General features: G+C 41.2%; 1 protein-coding gene across 2 annotated transcripts in view; it reads left to right on the top strand.

Moving 5' to 3' along the window:
- The first annotated feature begins 6,337 nt into the window (after positions 1 to 6,337).
- Positions 6,338 to 19,299, top strand: part of rftn2 (raftlin family member 2) — a 24,132-nt gene continuing 11,170 nt past the window's right edge. For both annotated transcript variants that reach the window (XM_046053160.1, XM_046053159.1), the window contains exon 1: positions 6,338 to 6,752. In XM_046053160.1, coding sequence (XP_045909116.1) covers positions 6,614 to 6,752 — 139 coding nt within the window. In that variant the 5' untranslated portion in view covers positions 6,338 to 6,613. The remainder of the gene's footprint in view (positions 6,753 to 19,299) is intronic.

The following is a 19,299-nucleotide window of genomic DNA, read 5'->3' as shown; positions in this document are numbered from 1 at the left end:
CCTATTTCAGAACCATATATGTGACATTACTGGATTATAACTAGCGATGCATTAATCTGCAAGCATCACCAGTTTTGCAAGGGGTAAATGTGGAGTTAATTTTGATTACTTTATATACTGCTTTGTATCTTAATCTATAATAATTATTGATTGATTATAATTTGAAACAAAATGTTGACCTGCAAATTAACTAGTAAAATTATATCATAAATGTAGTGGAGTAAAAAGTACTAAATGTGCTTCCACAATGTGGTGGAGTAGAAGTATAACATAGAATAAAATGAAAATACCACTGCAGATAGGTGGATCTATAAGCAATCTGTAAGTTAATTGTTATTTGTCAGAATTGGGTAACTATAGACAGTATAAAAGAAGTGGAAGTAGCCACCGTGGCGTCCTTTTGGCCTTTTGGCCATCGCCATTTTGGTTTTTGGAACTAGACATCAGAATAAGAATCAGCTTTATTGCCAGGTATGTGTACACATACGAGGAATTTGACTCTGGATTCTACATTGCTCATGATGTGCTCACTTGTACATCCATCCATCCATCCATCGTCAACTGCTTATCCTGTGTACAGGGTCACAGGCTCACTTGTACAATAATACAATAATAAAATCAGACACAGGCTACAGTATAGAGAACACATATATACACACTATCAACAAAAACAATATAGACAAATTTAGACAATAGAGCAATGAGCGGAGTGCAAAGGATACAGGAGTAAAGAGAGCCAGCTGTTCAACCTCCCGTCTGTAAGCCAACTCATCACCGTCCCGGATGAGGCCGTTGACCGTTGTGTCTTCAGCAAACTTCAGGAGTTTGACAGATGGGTCCCCTGAGGAGCAGTCGTTGATGTAGAGGGAGAAGAGCAGTGGGGAGAGCACACACCCCTGGGGGGCGCCAGTGCTCACCTGCTGACTCCTGCCAGTCAGGAAGTCTGTGATCCACTGACAGGTGGAGGCTGGCACAGTGAGCTGGGTGAGTTTGGTGCTGAGGATGTCTGGGATGATGGTGTTGAACGCTGAGCTGAAGTCCACGAACAGGATCCTCGCATATGTTCCTGGGGAGTCGAGGTGTTGCAGGATGTGATGCAGTCCCAAGTTGACTGCATCATCCACTGACCTGTTAGTCCTGTAGGGAAACTGCTGGGGGTCCAGCAAGGGGCCTGTAATGTCCTTCAGGTGGGCCAACACCAGTCTTTCAAAGGACTTTATGACCACAGATGTCAGGGCGACAGGCCTGTAGTCATTTAATCCAGAGATGGAGGGTTTTTTGGGGACCGGGATGATTGTGGAGCCTTTGAAGCAGGAGGGAACTTCACACAGCTCCAGTGATCTGTTGAAGATCTGTGTGAAGATGGGGGCCAGCTGTTCTGCACAGATTTTCAGGTAGGATAGGACACACCGTCTGGGACAGGATCTTCTGCTTCTAGAAGAGCTGGTGCACATCCTCTTCACAGATCATAAGTGCAAGTGAGTGGTCGGTGAGTGGCGGTGACATCGTGGCAGTGGGGGAAGGTGATTGTTTGAAGATGGTGTTGGAGTAGGGGAGAGGTGTGGCTGTGGGCTTCTCAAACCTATTCAGCTTGTCAACCATATTAAATATATTTTTAGGATTTCCCCTGCTTTCCTCCTTTCCTCTGATAATGCCTCTCATCCACCCAGCTGCTTCCTCCCTTCCTCTCCTTCCTCTCCTTCCTCCCTTCCTCGCATTCATGCAGACAAAAGTTAATGTGGCTGAAATCATCAGACAGGAAAACACACACAGCGCTGTTAAGTCATCAAGCTTGACTGATGTCACTCAAACCAGAAGAATTGTATCATTATCCATATCTACGTTAATTAATATCTTGTACATAAAATAACATCATGTGGTGTAAAGGTCTGTGTCATGTTCTCTGAAACAGCCAAAGGAACCATTCAAGAACGATTACCTCTCTAGTCCTCAGCAATGGGAGCAGTGCTGCATGGTGTTTGTGTGTGTGTGTGTTTGTGTGTGTGTGTGTGTGTGTGTGTGTGTGTTTGACAGGCACCACCTGGCAGTGGTTTTTGCATGAGCGTATGCAGCTGGTGATACTGGACCAGAGCCTCAGCTGCCACTTAGACTTTAACTATTACTCTGTGTGTGTGTGTGTGTGTGTGTGTGTGTGTGTGTGTGTGTGTTTGCATATTTTATTAATAAAAATTAATTATGTTATCATAAATTTAATTTTACAGATTCAGATTATGTAAATATAATCAGGATTACCTACCCAGTACATTAAAATGATTTATGATTAAGATTAGATTGGATTAGATTCCACATTATTGTCAATATGAAGAGTACAGGTACAAAGCGAATGATATGAAGTTAGCATTTAACCCGAAGTGCAGAAACACAGTGATTTTATACAGATAAGTTTTAGAAACAACATAGACAATCAACGATAGACAACAGCTAGACAGTAAATAAACATAATAAAAGTATTCAAGGTTGCAATCATCACTAAACAAATAAATAAAAGAAATTAATAAACGCTGATTCTATATCAGCTGTAAAACTTTATTCCTCTAAGTGATGGCCAAGCTATTTTTATACTGCTTTGTTCTACATTGGGATTATAAATCTTTGTCTAGACAGAAGAAGCTGAAATTCACTGTGCAGAGGGCAGGAGTCATCATTTAGCATTTTCTCGATTCATCGTTTGATAACGTTCCTTAAAAAGTCTTCTTTTGTCTAGAACCCAAAGAGATTCAGTTTAATGTCATAGAGGAGCAAAGAAACCAGAACATATTCACATTTTAAAAGCTGGAATCAGATCATTTTTTGTTAAAAAATGTAAAAAACTGTTTGACGAACAGAGAAATATATATTGTTCATGATTTAAACAAAGGAAATACACTGGAGAGATTTTGAACAGTTTTTAAGAAACTTAGAAAATAAACCTTCTAGATCTATTTCGACAGCAGAGCAAATTGGAGAATATCTCTTATTGACTCACAAAGGGGACAATTACTTGGTTGTCAACATTAACAGAACTTTGCAGAAACCCTTGGCTGCAGAAACTTTGAGTACATTATCAGAGTCAGGACGCCTGTTCAAAATGGAGGGAATTTTAGAATTTATAACTGATATATTATAATTTTTATAATAACAATGTGAAAACAAAGTGTCAAAGTTGTGTCTGGCAGTAATGAACCCACAGAGAATTCTCAGCCTAATCTGCAGCTCCCCGCGGCTTTACGGAGCTTCATAGTTTTCAGCTCATTATTTATCTGTCCTGCTGCCACTTCACTGTTTTAGTTCACTCTCACCACAGCAGGCAGCTGTTTTTAGTGAAAGAGCTCTGAAAACCCACTGAACACTACCTATTCAGCAGCAAACAGCAGGGGATAAACTGTGCCTTGAACATTTTGCACTTCATATGCACATGGAAACCATTCAGAATATGACACAAGGATTTATTTGCAAGCTCTCGTTTTGATGAGAAGTAAACCTGCAGGAAACAGATCATGCTGTTAAACATGTCTTTAATATGCACCTTTCCATCAGTAATGAGAGACTTCAGATGGAGTGTATACTTGGTCACCTGCTGTGCATCAGTCTTGAACTCTGCACTGTTAATGGACTTAAGTGGAAATCAGTTAGTGACAGAGGTCAGAGGTCAGCAGTATTAAGGTGTGTGTGCGGGGTGACTGAGCAAAAACCGACTGTTTGATGCCATATGTTATGTGACCCCTCAGCACGGGTCCGGATGGCGTTGCAGATTCATTAGATAACATAAGAGCAGTCAAGGCAGCAGTCAGGGTTTGAGTTACAAACACCACAACTCAAGATAGAAAACCCTTACAGTCTCGCAAGACAACAGTGATAAATGATCTCTGATTGAATTACTAACTGGTAATTATGTGGTAATTATGGTTTCGCATGGGACTCAAACATCAGTCTACTGTCTACCTCAATCATCCATCAATCTTGACAGTTGTATGACAGAATATTTTCAATTTTGATTAATCAGCATCTTATTTTTTGATTCCTTTGATCCCGTATAATGTTAGGAAGTAGTGAACCTGCCCATTAGGATTTCCTAAAAACCTGACATATTTTAAATGCTTGTTTTGTCCAATCAACAGTCCAAAACCCAAAGAAACTGTTTGCTTTCATAAAAGAATAAAGCACTAAATATTCATATTTGTGGAACATGGGAATATATTAAGAATAAAAAGATTTCCACAATTAATTAATGATGAGTTGGGGTGGTGATGGTACAGTGGATAAGACACATGCCTTTGGTGTGAGATACCTGGGTTCAATCCCCCCACATCCACTGACACATCCACCATTGTGTCCCTGAGCAAGGCACTTGACCTCTAGTTGCTCCAGAGACGTGGGACCTTGCTGGTTAATTTTCTGTCAACTAGGAAAGGAAAAACAAATACACCAAGATCCTCTTCATCGATATCAGCTCTGCATTTAATATTATGTTTTGTACCACAACAGCTGGTGGAGATGTTGCAGTTGCTGGATGTGGACCACTGGCACCTGCAACATGGTCCTCGACCTCCTGATGCAGAGGCAGCAGACAGTGTGGGTTGGCAGCCACACATCAAAATCCATCTCAGTGAGCATAGGCTCATGCCAGGGCTGCGTCCCGAGCACCCTGTTGTTCACCCTGCTAATCCATGACTGTACTGCAAGATCTAACACCAATCACATTATCAGGTTTGCAGATAATACAACAGTCGTGGGTCACGTTAAAAATAATGATGAAACTCCAAACACGATGGAGGTGGAGCTAACAGAGTGGAGTGGATCCCACAGTCCCTCCCTCAACGTCAACAAAACAAAGAAGATGGTGATTGACTCCAGGAGGCTCCAGGAGGCACCAGCATGCACCGCTGCCTATCGATGACGCTGCTGTGGAGAGGGTCAGTCAACTTTCTCGACCTGACCTCAAACATTAACGCCTCAGCCATTGTTGAAAAGGCCCAACAAGGGGGTCTAGAGACGTAAAAGTGCAAGTGGATCACATCAGGAGCCAATTAGGCACAGACATGCAAGCAGGTGAAACCAAATGAGGGGAACAGACAGACCAAAATGCAGAAACACAACTGAACACTGAAAGATAAACTAAACATGACAGGAAACAAGCACGCAAGACTAAACACAGTCAAATAATAAATCACCAGACAGAGAACACAACTCAACACAAGGTTGACAGAAAACTAAATCTTACAAATTAACTACAATCAAAACAAAGATCAATACAATACAAACATTGAACAAGGAATGAACTAAGACAGAAAACCAAACTACAGGACTAAAAACTAAGATGGAAGGCAAGACAGATTCTAAGAGAACTAACCAAACTGAAATAATAAACAAGGCTACACAAAACCACAAACCAAGAAAGACAGAAAAAACACATGAAAAACAACAGCACAAAACCAAATCCTAACATTTTCATGCCACTTTCTACTTCTACTCCACCACATCTCCATGGGAAATATTGTGCTTTTCACCACATTTATCTGACATCTTAAGTTATAAGTTACTTTACTGATTAAGAATTTTTGCACATTAAACATATGAATAAATATAAATTTAAAGGTTTATACAAGTACAGCTGAAATGATTAGTTGATTAATTAATCAGTCAAGTGACAGAAATAGGTGGTCATATTGATGTTTATATTTAAAGAATAACTATCCAAGTTGTCTAACTCTATACAGACACATACTGCAAAATTTAAAATAGTAAAAGTAATTAGTAGGTATGCGTGTTAGGGAAATCATTTTAAGCCTGCTCAGGGAGCCGTAGATTTTACTGCTTTGAGAATTTTACATTTTTGATCATACTTGGCTGAAGATACTAGAACACATTTTGTCCCTCATCCAAGAGACTTCTTCAGTTCTGACATTTTCTGGTATCTTCAACCAAGTGCAGTTGCCCTTGATTTTATTTTTTATTAAGTACATGACATTGCGCTTTTATCCAAAACAACTTACAAATGCTATATGTGTCAGAGGTTAAATGTCTTGCTGAGGACACATTGGTGAATGTGTCACAGTGAGAATTGAACCCGAGTCTCTAACACCAAAGGCATGTGTTTTAGCCACTGTTCCATCACCACTGGAAGCAACACTACCAAACTATTTTTACACTGTGGTATTAGTAATTTTACTTATGTAAATTAACTAAATACTTATTCCACCACTGGTTGAACTGTTAAATCATTAATATTCAATATGGAGTGAAAAACGCGTTTAGTTTTTTATTTATTTACGTACTTTATTTTGAAACATTGACAGGAAGTTGTAATATCCCTGCTTGCTTGATTATGAGGGAAAGTTTTTCCAGGCACCGCGCGCCTCCTCTCCAAGCTTCAGACGTGCGGCCACATCAGACGGACACTTTTCTAAGAAACAACCGCCAAGTGAAATAATCTTTCTCTTCGTTAACTGGCGGGTCTTCTGTCCCAACTTTTGCGGCCGATTATCTGCGAGCACAAGGAGGGATTAACCGGGAGGACCGCGGAGGGATGGAGCGGTCCCGTTAAAGTTCAAGGCTCAAGAAAAGCTGAATCTGTCGGCGGCCCCTCCGGTTCCCTGTCCCCGCCTCCGAGGCCATGGGCTGCGGCTTGCGGAAACTTGAAGACCCGGAGGACAGCAGCCCCGGGAAAATCTACTCCACGCTGAAGAGACCCCAAGTGGAGAGCAAAACGGAGACCGTGTACGAGTACGTGCTGCTGGACTTCAGTTTGGAAGGTAGGCTGAGATGATCGATACTGCCGCCGCGTTCAGACCAAACTCAGTTAAATTAATCTCTATTTATAACGTTAGAGACAACACTCCCATTATAGGGAGCTGTCATGTTTAGCAAGAGAAATCCAAATCAATACCGGAGCATATCTGGATGCCAAATGCCAAATATGTTTATTAAGTTAATTAATTAGGCAGTGGACAAAAAAATTAATCGGCGACAGTTTTGATATAATTAATTAATCATTTACGTCACTCGGTTAAGCAAAATAATAGGGCGGTTTTTCATCTGTTCATTCAATTATCTCATTCATCTGGGGAAAAAAGCAAAAAAAACATTTTTTTTTTACATACAGGCTTTCTGTAGACATCATGTTTCATCTTAAATGAGCAATAAGATAAACAAAAATAAACATAAACAACCTATGTCTGATTTCTGTTGAGCCATGAGCAAGATTATTACTAATTATTAAAAATGAAATCCTGACCCATTTTCCTTTTTTTGTTTGTTTTCCGGATAAAATGAAATAAATGAATGAACGTAAATGCCATATTATTTAGTCCTAGCTGTTCTTCTGTGTTAATTTCTCTTGTAAATGGAATACACTTTATTTGGATGTTGGACAGTTCAAGCATAAAAATTGGATCTGAAAATTATTAGCTGATTAATCGATCAACAGAATCTGCAACTAGTTTAAAAATCGATTATTCATTTCAGTCACTTATCAAACAAAAGTTCCAAATATTTCCTGGTTCCAGGTTTTCATATGTGACGATTTGATGCTTTTCTTTGTCATAAATGAAGTGTTGGTCAGAAAAAACATTTGGCTCTGGAAACTTGTCATGGGAAATTTTGTGACATTTTACATTGCGTCTTTTGACTAAGGCCAGGTTAATACCTAAAGGTCCAGTTCCTGAATCAAACAGTCCAAGCAATGTGGTGGAAGTGACATTCGATTATTGGTCAACTCATCCAAGTAGTGTTGATGCTGTTTTTTAACTTTCACATGACTCTTCTCAACAGATCACTAGAATATATTCTCTTTCGTTATGGCTGAGTATTTTGAATACGTCACTGTTCTTATGCGTCTTCTCTAGTAATTGAGAAATTCTCTCTTTAGCCCAAATATTCAGGAGGCATCTTATATCATTGTGAGTTTAGGTTTGTCACCTGCTAGTCCATATTTTGGTAGCAAAGTCATCAATACAGGAGTAGAACACGTTAACCATATGACCATTTGAATATTAAGTTTCACTTTTAAAACCCCTTCAAATTGTCTCTGACTACATGTGTGCAGTGGATAACTGGGCTTTTCCTAGCAACAGGGCTGTTTGCTCAGCCTCTCTAGAAATAGGTCACACAAGGTTTTTTTCCTGCCTTCGCCGGTTGCCCTTCTTCCCTCGGCACACATGCAACACACACCTCTTCCCACGTGGTAGGCACACACAGAATGCAATACACTCCCAGAGAAAACCCCACCTGCTGCGACATGGAATATAATTTGAACATGTGTGGTAATCTCAGATGGCCAAGGATTGCCATTTTTCAAGGATAATCCCTTCATCTGGTCCTCAGACTGGCTGTTTTGACTGTGACCTATTTGGAAGGAAATGGTGATTGAGTTCTGAATGGGAGCAGAGCATGTAAACAGCAGGCAGGCACTATATGGAGGAAAGTGCTGCTTTCCAAATTTGAGGGCGGGTGGGGGGGGGGGGGCGTCAGGGAAGTAAAGTACGTAATCTGCCTTCTAATGACTTCAGGATTGTTCAACATTCAACATGGATCCAGTCCTGCCTACATCATGTAGTATTACTTCAAAGTAAGGCTGAAACTAATGATAGTTTAATTATTGAGTAGTCTACTGATTATTCTCGTGATTAAGTGTTTGGCCTAGAAAATCACACATTTTCAGACCTGTAAACGTCTTAACTATTTAATTTACTGTTGTAGAAAACTAAAGCCTGGGACAAACCTGAACATTAGCTGAAGACAAAACACCACATAGAAAAGGTTGTTTCCTCCATTATGCACAGGTGTTTATAGTTTTTGTCCGCCAAGGAAGAGAATTGTTTCATCACTTTCCATGTAAAGCCTCGATCAATCTTTTTTTTTTTTAAACTGACCATATTGAATCATATATCGTTTAAAAGCTTGTTTTCTAGAGCACAATGTTAGCTAGTAGTTTATATATCATATGTCTATAAGAGATGTGCTCATGTGACGAACGTCATTTTTATACTAAGTGTGTTTTTGTAGCGTTAACTAGCATAATCGTTAACTGCTGTTTGCTCAAAATGACATGTTTCCTGTACGCCAAGTCATTTTCTTTTCCCTTCAAAACAGTTAGGTCATCATCATCATTTCTTAGGTCTTTTACCTAGACATTTACAGAGTTATTTTTAAGATCTTTTATCATTCTCTTTTCATGTGGCATTTTATCTGTAAATATGTGGAGGGAAAAGGGTCCGTCTCACATAAGACTGGTGTATTTCGAATGAATCTATGACAAAACAATATTTTGGTATGTAATCACAATAAAACCAAAACATATTCATCTGATATCAATATGCTGGAAGATGGATATAAAAAAATTAACAAAGGAAAATGGATATTTGTGATCTAAAAATCTGTGCATATTTAATGAGGAAATACCTAATTTGCCTATAAAAAACAAAAAGTTTCATTGTGATATGAGTAAAGTTGGGGGAAAAAAGCCTACGTGACTGTGGTGTCTCGCCTTGTTATTTCAGTGTGTCAGATATTTAATCAACATTAAGGTAAATATAAGTGTCGGATCAGACTCGACAATGGCCCCATGTTAGAAAAAGCTAAAGTGCCCTCTTGGATGCCTGTGTGGTAGATATACCGTGATAAATAGACAGCCACGGTTAAAGGGTATCTATACCATCCTTTGATCGTGACATCCCTAATCTCTAGGTCACTGAGAAAGCCATGTGAACTCTTTTAAAAGTGCACAACAGTGAGTGTGACACATGGATTTGTCACATTTAGTCTCCCCACAGAAAGCGTCCTTGTTGAATGACAGGAGGTTTCTCTGTCGCCCAACAGCAAACGGGTTTACGACCCGTGACGGTTAGTGAACGCTGCCCCGCTGCATGCGGTTGCGTTCTGGAAAGTCTCTCTGAAGTGCTCTGATTCTCTGTCATCAGCAGGGAGTCATGGGTTCTGCTCTCAGAAAAGACTTGTAAACACATCAGACAGGGTGTGTGAGTGTGAGTCACAGACTTTGTCTAAATTCACCTTTAGACAAACTGCAGTTATTACCAGTGTTAGGGTTACTTCCATGCTCATGTGTTAGTGGGAAAGTGTTGTTGAACAGATAAATTGTACGTTTGTGTCGTACAGCTGCAGAGCAAGATTGTAGAGGCTGCTGGGTAACTTGGGGATAGAAACTCCAAAATTTTGTCTGAGTTGTTGGCAGATAAACTGATAAACTATATCTAGCTGATTTGTCCTGTGCCAGGCACGCTCTACAAAATTTTTGACTTTTTCACCCACAAATGATCCCAACACTCCCAAATGCAGCCACTTGCACCCCTAAATGTGCCCAGAAGTCTAATACATTGTCAGTATACGATTGTATATTATGTGATTGGACCACCCAAGTTGCTTTTAATCAACGTAAGACAAGAGTAGTCCAATGCATTTTTGTGAGTAAATGGTAAAAATGCAGGTTAAATGTTTAGGCTTTCTTTCTTCCTGGATTTGTGTGATCATCAGTGGCTTGAAATGTGCAAATGTGCATCTCTGTCAAAGTGTGAAGGATCCATAATTGTCACAGCTAAAGTGATCCCACTCTCTAGTCGACATTTACAGTCTGACTATAGACTATAAATTATATTACCTTCAGTAAGACTTATGTTCATCACCTCATTTTCTGATTTTATTAAAAAACAATAGGTGTAATATCTGTTTTGGTTTAATCACCTCGCCAAATGAAACCAGACTGCATTCTCACTTCAAATGAGTCCCTGCAGGGTTCACTTCCCAGTTTGAGACCTCTTCCTTGACAGAGAGGATATTTGATGTGCTCCCAAAATCACTCGAGGCGTTCCCACCTCTCAGACGGAGCAAAGCCAGGGAAAAATAAGAATACCCAGTTAAATAACACTATTAATGCAATTTTCCTTCCAGGATTTTTAAACGATTCCCCCCAGGTGGTGTTTAAGTGGCCTAAAGTTGATTGATTGTCGTTAGAGCAGTGTGATTAAAAATGTATTGTGTATCACGAGATTTGGAAATCGCAGGTTCTGGCTGCGCTGAAAAGGCCAATAAAGGCATGTAGCAACACAACACACAAGATTTAAAAAGGTTGTACATCTTTAAAGGAGGAGGTGTGGGGAGTTGGTAATCTTGCATGTTTTGGAGCATTAATACCTCGTCTGTCGGTACATTCCTTTCCTGACGAGCACCTGGCCAACAGATGCCTTACGGTTTGGAGATGTCCACATATCTTCTTCTTGCATATCTTGTTGGATTGCTTTTCTGTAATGGTGTTTGTTTAGGCAAGTTCCAGCACCTGCAGCCCTTTTTTTTGTTCTATAAACTGAGCCTGTAGTCCTGTTGGCACACCCTGTAGTGTTTTTTTACAATTAGTAGCAGCAATGTTTTCATAAGCAGGTTCCTGTTTTGTTTGTATGTCACGCACACAAATCTGCACAAACTCCTGATGTAGGTATATAGGGATGCATCCGATTCGACCTTTCACGGCCCTGAAACCAATACCTGGGCTTTGGCTGAATAAGCTGTATTCATTCTTTAATGTGTAAGGAAATATCCGTCTTGACTCAGACATTGCTTCCCAACTTTGTACAACAGAATGCTACGTTAGGTCATGCTGATGACACGTTGCGTAGTACAGACGCAACTGAATTAAGTAGTAAGTAATAAAAGGTTCACAGACGCCATTAGTAGCTTAAGCCTATGGCATTGTACACTGCTAAATTAGTGGACTTGCAGACTTTTACATATTATTATCTATCTTGCCACAACAATTAGACACAAAACCATCACTGTATAAAAAAGTGGACTTAGTAATCATGACGTCACCCTTTGGTTTGTAGAATACCGTTTTGACACCTCAGGTTTGGCATTTTAGCCGTCGCCATCTTTATTTTTTTTGGAACTTACCAATATTTGGCGCTAGTTAGCTTGGTAAGCAAAGTGCATTATTAATTAATGTTAACTGTGATTTTTAACCGAGATGCAAATTTTGGCTAGCGAAAAACAGGCTTAAAACAAAATGTACTTACCGGTAAAAATGAACAGTACCTGTAAAGAAATGCACACAGAGCAGCGGATACGAATCAGATCCGCTGCTTTCTGGTCTATTTCCCTCTAAATGGGACCACAATTTGACTTGAAACTAGTGAGACCATAAACTCATTAGGAAAGTGTTTACTGAGGCTTTATGCTGTTTAATGTTTTCATGTTGATAATGTTGGTTTACTATTTCTTATTTCATGGGCTATTCTGAATAATTTTACAAAATGGAGCTTTTGAATACTGCATTGGATCTCGATTACAATGGCAATGGTAGAAGCTTGGAAGAATTTAGCTCAGCCCCTAGCATTACTTGTGTCTGCCATGGTGATGATGATGGAGGTTTTTAAAGATGCTGTACTTTGCATCAGAGTTTTACAGCAGGTCTTTATGTCTTAGGCCCCATCAAAATACTGCGTTTTCGAATTAAAATGGAGAACTTTTGCTAAACTAAAACAGAGTAGTGTGGATGGGGCCTTAATGAAGAAACCACATTGGTTTGTGGTCTACCGTTTTGACGCCCCAAGTTTGTTTTTCTGCCTAATACTGATGAAAGCCAGTACATTAATAAACTTATGATACTGTAGATAAGACTTGCTTGTACAGGTTTCCACCAGAAAATACAGAGATTTATTTAAAGAACTAGACTAACAAGAAACTGATTTGTGCAGAATTATTGTATCCCTGCAAAGAAAGCGCACTCCAGTGCCATCATAGGAAATCATCTCCACGCCGCCTCTCCCTGGCCTTGCTTCTCCTTGAAAAGATGAAGTGTTTTTGGGACACACACAGTTCCTGTCACACGTTCAACTCTCATTTTTAATTTGCCTCTCTCACACACTTCAGTGCAGTAACGTGTGCACACACACAGACACCAGCATCCCTGCGTGTCTCCCATTGCTGTGCCCAGTAACAGCAGTGCTCCCAGTCAGCTTGGCCCCGTTTTACTCCGACTGAGAGGAGACTGGACGTTGGGCCTGGAGCCAGAGGCAGCACATCAGAGCATCTAATGGCTCATACTTTCCCCGAGCTCATTACTGATAGCTGGGGCACATGTGAGAGCGAGAAATCATGTGGACACTAAAGGGCTCTTTAAAGGCATTGATCTGTGCATTGTGTTTCTTATTTTTAAAGCTCAGTCCAGTAAACACCCTCTGTGTTCTCTGAGTTGAAGTCACTCTTTGCTCCGACTGCGTCCACACTGATCCCCTTCATTTTGGTCTTTTGTTCTCGAGAAGCAAAATTTTGAGGTGGGAAAAACTGCAGATAGTGTGGCCCAGAGTGGCTCAATCTTTAAACACAAGGGTTTTTTAAAAATAAAAACTAACTTTTGGAAAACATTAATGAATGCCTGGTCAGCGACTGTGTGTCAGTATAGTTAGGGAACCTACTCTTTAACCTCTAAAGGCCAATTTATACTTCTGGGTCGAATCTACATATTAACTGCAATTTATTCTTCTGCGTCAAATCGACGACGTAGCATCTGCGTAGCCCCCTAGCCTGACGTGCATCTCCTCAAAAATGACACTACATGTCGAGTCGACGCAGACCGTAAGCTCTGTAATTGGTTGGCTGGGTAGCCTCCGAGCCGACAGGAAGTGGCCGGTGCTTTGAAGTAACTTTTTTGCTAGTGGCCAAAACAGCGGCTGTAACATGGTGGATCAATATATACCATATAGATAACATTTGAAAAGGCTACACCAGCCGCACATATACAATTTTACCCTCACGTTAGCAGAGGGCTAAACCGGAAGTAAGCATGCTCGGCCGGCAAGAGTCAACACAGTGGACGCTGCAGCGCTACTGCCGACTAGTGTTTGGGGGTGTAATTGCAGATTGACGGACACACAAGTATAAATGCCTGGCCTTACGCAGGAGTATAAATCAAGCTTTAGATCGCAGCGACGCAGATCAAATCGTTGGTCAGTTTGGTAGCATCACATTTCCGGCTTGTCGTTCTTCTTCTGCCTTGACCGGTTCAGGAGTCCTACATACCATCTCCTATGATGCCTCCTCTCGTTTCTGCGTTTCGGTAATTTCACCAAAAGTAGCTGCTCTTCATCATGGATCAGCTCCAACAACATGATTTCAGTCGCCATTGTTTGAAGAAGCCTACACCAACGAAGAAGAAGAAACTCAACACAGTAGAATGTAGGAACCCCACCGCCAACTAGCGTTTTGGGAGAGTAATTACAGAGCAACACAGACACCAACGCATAAGTATAACTGACATGACAGCTCCTAGCCTACGCAGTCAGCTATGGTGTAGATGGTGTAGACACACAACAGAGGTGTTGTCATTAAGCTGTTTTTGTGTTTGTTCATCTTTTGGGGGACATATTTTTTTATAAAATAATAATTTGATCTCAGGTCAGCAGCTTAGGAATAACTTTTTAACTGATTAACAATTAGCTCATTTAACTTGCACATTCAGTGCATGGAGAGCAGGTGGGGACGAGGACGGAGGTCAGTTGTGGTGTTTGCTGACCAGAATAGGATGAAGCAGGAGCGATTTAGCTGATTTTGTTTTCTTTTAGCGTGGATGGAGAGTTTTAGCCATGCAGGTCGGTCCTCCACTTTGATCCAGACTAAATATTAAGACAACTATAGGATGAAATTTTGGACCGACATTTGTCTACCCCAGATGATGAATCCTGCTGACTTCGGTGATTCCCTGGCCTTTCCTCTAGCGCCACCTTGAGGTTCACATTTGTGGTTTTGAGTTAAATGTCTCAACAACTATTGGATGGATTGTGTAGTACAAACATTCATGTCCCCTTCAGGATCAATTATAACCCCTAAAAATCCACTGACTCCGTCTACGGCGCTTTACAGCTGTGTCGCGGTTGCCGGAGCTAATCGCGGCCATTTTAGTCGATGAGTCCACCGCAACGCATCTCAGAAGCGTCTCAGAAGCGGCCCAGAGAATAGGTAGCAGCTCTATTTTCGCAACTAGCCGCGTCAAGCAGCACAGAGCAGATCGAACCAGGCAGGAAGTCAGACACAGAACAGCCTGAAGTTGACGGAACGAAACGGGGTCACAGAGAGCTGTGAAAAAGGTAGCAGGAGCATAAAAATTACTAAATAATAACAAGTCAATAGCGTGGGGCAGGCTGCCGAAAGCTTCTGAGATGCTTGCTGTGGACTTTGACGGCGGGCAGAGGACGCATCAAAACCGTGGCGCAGCTGTAACGTGCTGTAGATGGATTCAGTGGATTCCCGGCGTAAGTCTGGTGGTCCCTTGACCTTTCATCCAGCGCCATCGTCATGTCACATGTGTTACTTGTTATGTACGTTTTCTTTTACTTGTAAAACAAATGACATTCCCATCAGCCTCAAATCAATAAGAGCTAATTAGCATATGCTATAAAGTTAAAATGCTTAGTTAAGATGGTGAAAATGGTTTATATTATACCTGCTTAGCATCAGTATCTTAGCATTGTCATTGCAAGCATGTTAGCATGCTGTCCTTAGCATACTGTATAGCTTAAAGCCCTGCTGTGCAGCCTCACTCACAGCCACTGTTGTTAGCCCTTTTTAAAAATAAGCCGGCTCACAGTGCCAGTGTCAGTTTGTACGTCATATAGCTCTACCGCATTTTGTGGATTTTGGATACCTTGCACTTTTTATTTTTGCACTTTCCCACTTTTTGCAGCAACTCCTGCTCCTGGGATAAATAATGTTTTGTCTAAAAGTGAAATTTCTCTGAAGGGAAAAAAAGCACCCTCCCATTAAGACAGATAAAACAAAATCTCCTGTGATAAACACCTTACTATATGAAGCCAGCCTGAGGCTAGAAGCCATCCTGACAGAAAAATATCCTTGGCTTGCACTCTTGCACTTCCCTACACATGTAGCAGTACCACGCAAAGACTTGAAGTGGACTATGAGGAGAAATGAGATGGTAGGTCAGGACTAGATGAATAAATGGGAGGATACAAAGGGATTTACGGGTGGAGAGATGGCTTAACCTGAAGTGACGTGTATTTCATCACTGGTTGGATGAACTGATGGATGAATGAAATGATGGTTGAAGAAAATGTGGGACAAACTGCCACCTTCGAACCCGTTATTAGGTTGACTGTCCTGATTGTAAAAAGATATGTCCCTGCCAGTACTCTTCATTATTTCCAAGGATGAGTGCAATTTTTTGTAATCTCTCCTTAATCTGGGAATCTAATGCCTCCACGTTGGATTAGTTCAGATTAAAGTCAGTATTATATTAATTTTAGAGGAGATTTGAAGGGTGGCGCGAGGCAGTATAAACCTGGCAACTCGCACTCAGTAATCAATTATCTTGGATTCCAGTCTGTGCCTGACCCCAGAGGAGTCTTGATTGGCATAATGGTGCTGAGCTAATGATCTGAGATGAACACATTAGTGGGTTAAATACCGTCTCTAATCTAATCTCTAAACATCTGTGGGTTGGTTGGTTAGTCCACCACGTTGGTCCAGACTGAAATATCTTTATAACTTTTAGATGGATTGACATAAAATTTGTGGCAAAAATTGTGCGTCCATAGACTGGACCAGGAAGCGTCCCAGCGACAAGCAGCACAGCGCAGATGAAAGACTTCCGATCATAAATAAACAATAAACACAGTTAAATCAAACAAAAAACAAATATTTTTACTACGTAGCCTGTTTAATCATAGTAGAAGCACAAAAAGCAAGCACTAATCACCAAATCAACAAAATCTAAACGTGTCTGCAAAGTCTGGCAGGTAAAACGCTCTTATTCTGAAATGCTCCCTGCAGTAGTTCCTAGATGCACCCATTAAGACGAGAAACAAGAGCTTTGAAGAATGTAGTTGAAGCACAAAAAGGACAATTATAAACAAGTCATTAACGTGGGGCAGGCTACACGCTGCGCTGCTGAAATGCTTCTGAGAGGCGTCCAGTGGAAGCCGTAAATAAACCGCTGCGCACACGCAGCCTACGCCCCTCCCTCAGAATTCCCATGCTGCATGAGTGTGAAGGGAGTTTTGTTAAAATGTGCTAATGTGCTATTTGTTTGAAATACAAATGTTACTTTATGATTTATGTGTATTAAAACATGTCTCCTTAGAACATAGTGTGTTTGTTGGTAATTGTCATTCTTGTGGTGGTTTATCATTGAAACCATGTTTCATTTGATAAGAGCTGCTGAATTCTCCCACTACAGCGTATCGTCATATTCCGTTGTTAGTTCGTGTCCATTATAATCAGCTGAGCTAAACTTCATAGTCCACGTAGTGGGCCCCCTACCAGTGTGGGCCCTGGGTTGGCCGCCACCATTCTCCCACTTTACCTCCGCTTATGGTCAGCTCCTTTGATATGTTCATGATACTGGTGTAAAATCAACAGAAGAAAGAAAGAAAGGTGTCTCTGGTTGTGATAAACCTACAGAGAGTTACCAGTTGAATCTGCAGCTCCCCTTGGCTTTACAAAGCTTCATAGTTTTAGCTCATATTTAATCTGTCCAGCTGCAACTTTACTGTTTTGCTCTTATAGTGTTGTTTTCAGAGAAAAGGTTGTTAAAAGCTGAAAAAATTTTAATTTGTCCAATACATTATTGTTTATCTCTAAATAAAACTAATTATGAATGTAAACAGAATGTTCATGCAGAGTTAAGCCTACTGCCAGCCATGTCAACATATTATTTATATAGATGAAACTAGTTTTACGATGGATTTGGAGCGGTATGTTAATAAAATGTGTATTGCCAGTGATGGAGGCATTATTGCTATTTTGCCAACACTTAAAGGGGGAGTACAAGATCCAGAGAACGGTGACACAGCCAGTAGTGTAGCTAACATTAGCTAAGTTGGAGGTTAGCAAACTGTCGCTATAGTTGCTGCTGTGAAGCTAACATGCAAAGAGGAGGAGACATTCCCAGAGCCAGCACACCAGCTCCAGAAAGTGAGAGGAGATATTAGCACAGAGAGAAGCGGGGTGTTCGTAAATGACACGCAAATGACTCCAAATCATAGCAGTATAGTTTTTCTGTTCGGTTGGCTCAAGTGCTGTGAAAAAGACTCTTTTAATGCTACGGAAATCCCTGATTTTTCTAAATTGGATCCACCTTTGGCAGATTCCGCGTTTTATAGCTGATTCTGTTTTTATTATAAAACTCTGTGATTCAGTCCGCATTTACCGCATCACGGAGATCATAATTTAAAAAACAAAACAAAAAAACATCAGCATGCTAGCATTGTCATTGTGAGTATGTTGACGCTAGCGTTTAGCTCAAAGCACAGCTTCACAGAGCCGCTTGTTACTCATTTCCCTTTGCTTCTTGTTGCCAGGCAGCTTTTTCCTTTTCACACCTTCTCCAGCTCTCCCATTCACATGTGGCACTCATAAAACTCATCTTGTAACCCGTTTGGCTTCATCCTCCCTCCTTCACATTTTCTCAGCTCTGTCAACTCCTCTCCGTGCCCTCAGTTGTTCCCTAAACCCCCTCCTCATCCTGCCAGTTCCCACCTCGATACTTCTATTCCCCCCTTTTTCTTTTTTTTACCCTCTTTGCTTTTCCTCTCTTCTTCGTCTCCTCCTCCTCGTTTTTTCTCCCACACAGCACTGAACAGAGGCCTCAGTGTGCGGGTTGACAGGGCGAGTGGCAGCAGGATGGGAGGGGGTGTGAGGACTCAAAGCAAGGGAGGAGAAGAGCAACAAAAGCCTTGGTAAGAGGTGTGTATGCATGACATCATGGTCCTTCTGGGAGCCATTAACTACGGCATGGTTGCCTGTATTCTCGGTGTGACCAGACATCCAGACATGAATGCCTCTGTTTTGTCCTCAAAAGTAAAGGAAGGTATCCGAAAAAGTCCACAGTGAAGCATCAACTTCGTCCACCAGCTGCAAACATATGAGCCTTATGAGTGCTTGGAGTGGGGTTTACAGCCACAGGAATGCCAGTAAACTGTGGCTGTGCCCGGCCCCTGCTTTACTGGTTTCATTGAGGTTTTCTGGTGGTCTTTAGTCTCGTAATGGAGCCAGCCAGACAGCCCATTCAGAGGCTGCAGTGATCTCAGCTGTGGACTGGTCACCCCGATCTCTGGGCTGTTCGTGAGAATGTGGGGGGTTGTAGTGAGGAATGCTCCCTCTCTTTCACACGCACACAAAAACTCTCTCACACACACTCACACGTGCTCACAATTTTTCTCTTTCCCTGTCTTGCACCCAATATTTCTTCATCTCAAGCTTGCTGCATCCAAACTGCACAATTTTGTGTTTAAAATGTGAAGTGTGTGTGTGTGTGTGGGGGGGGGGGGGGGCAGGCCCCCC

Source organism: Micropterus dolomieu, linkage group LG07, assembly GCF_021292245.1.
Source record: "Micropterus dolomieu isolate WLL.071019.BEF.003 ecotype Adirondacks linkage group LG07, ASM2129224v1, whole genome shotgun sequence".
In the NCBI taxonomy this organism is placed as follows: Eukaryota; Metazoa; Chordata; class Actinopteri; order Centrarchiformes; family Centrarchidae; genus Micropterus; species Micropterus dolomieu.
Note: the sequence above shows the minus strand (reverse complement) of the source record. Positions and strands in the feature narration are given on the sequence as shown.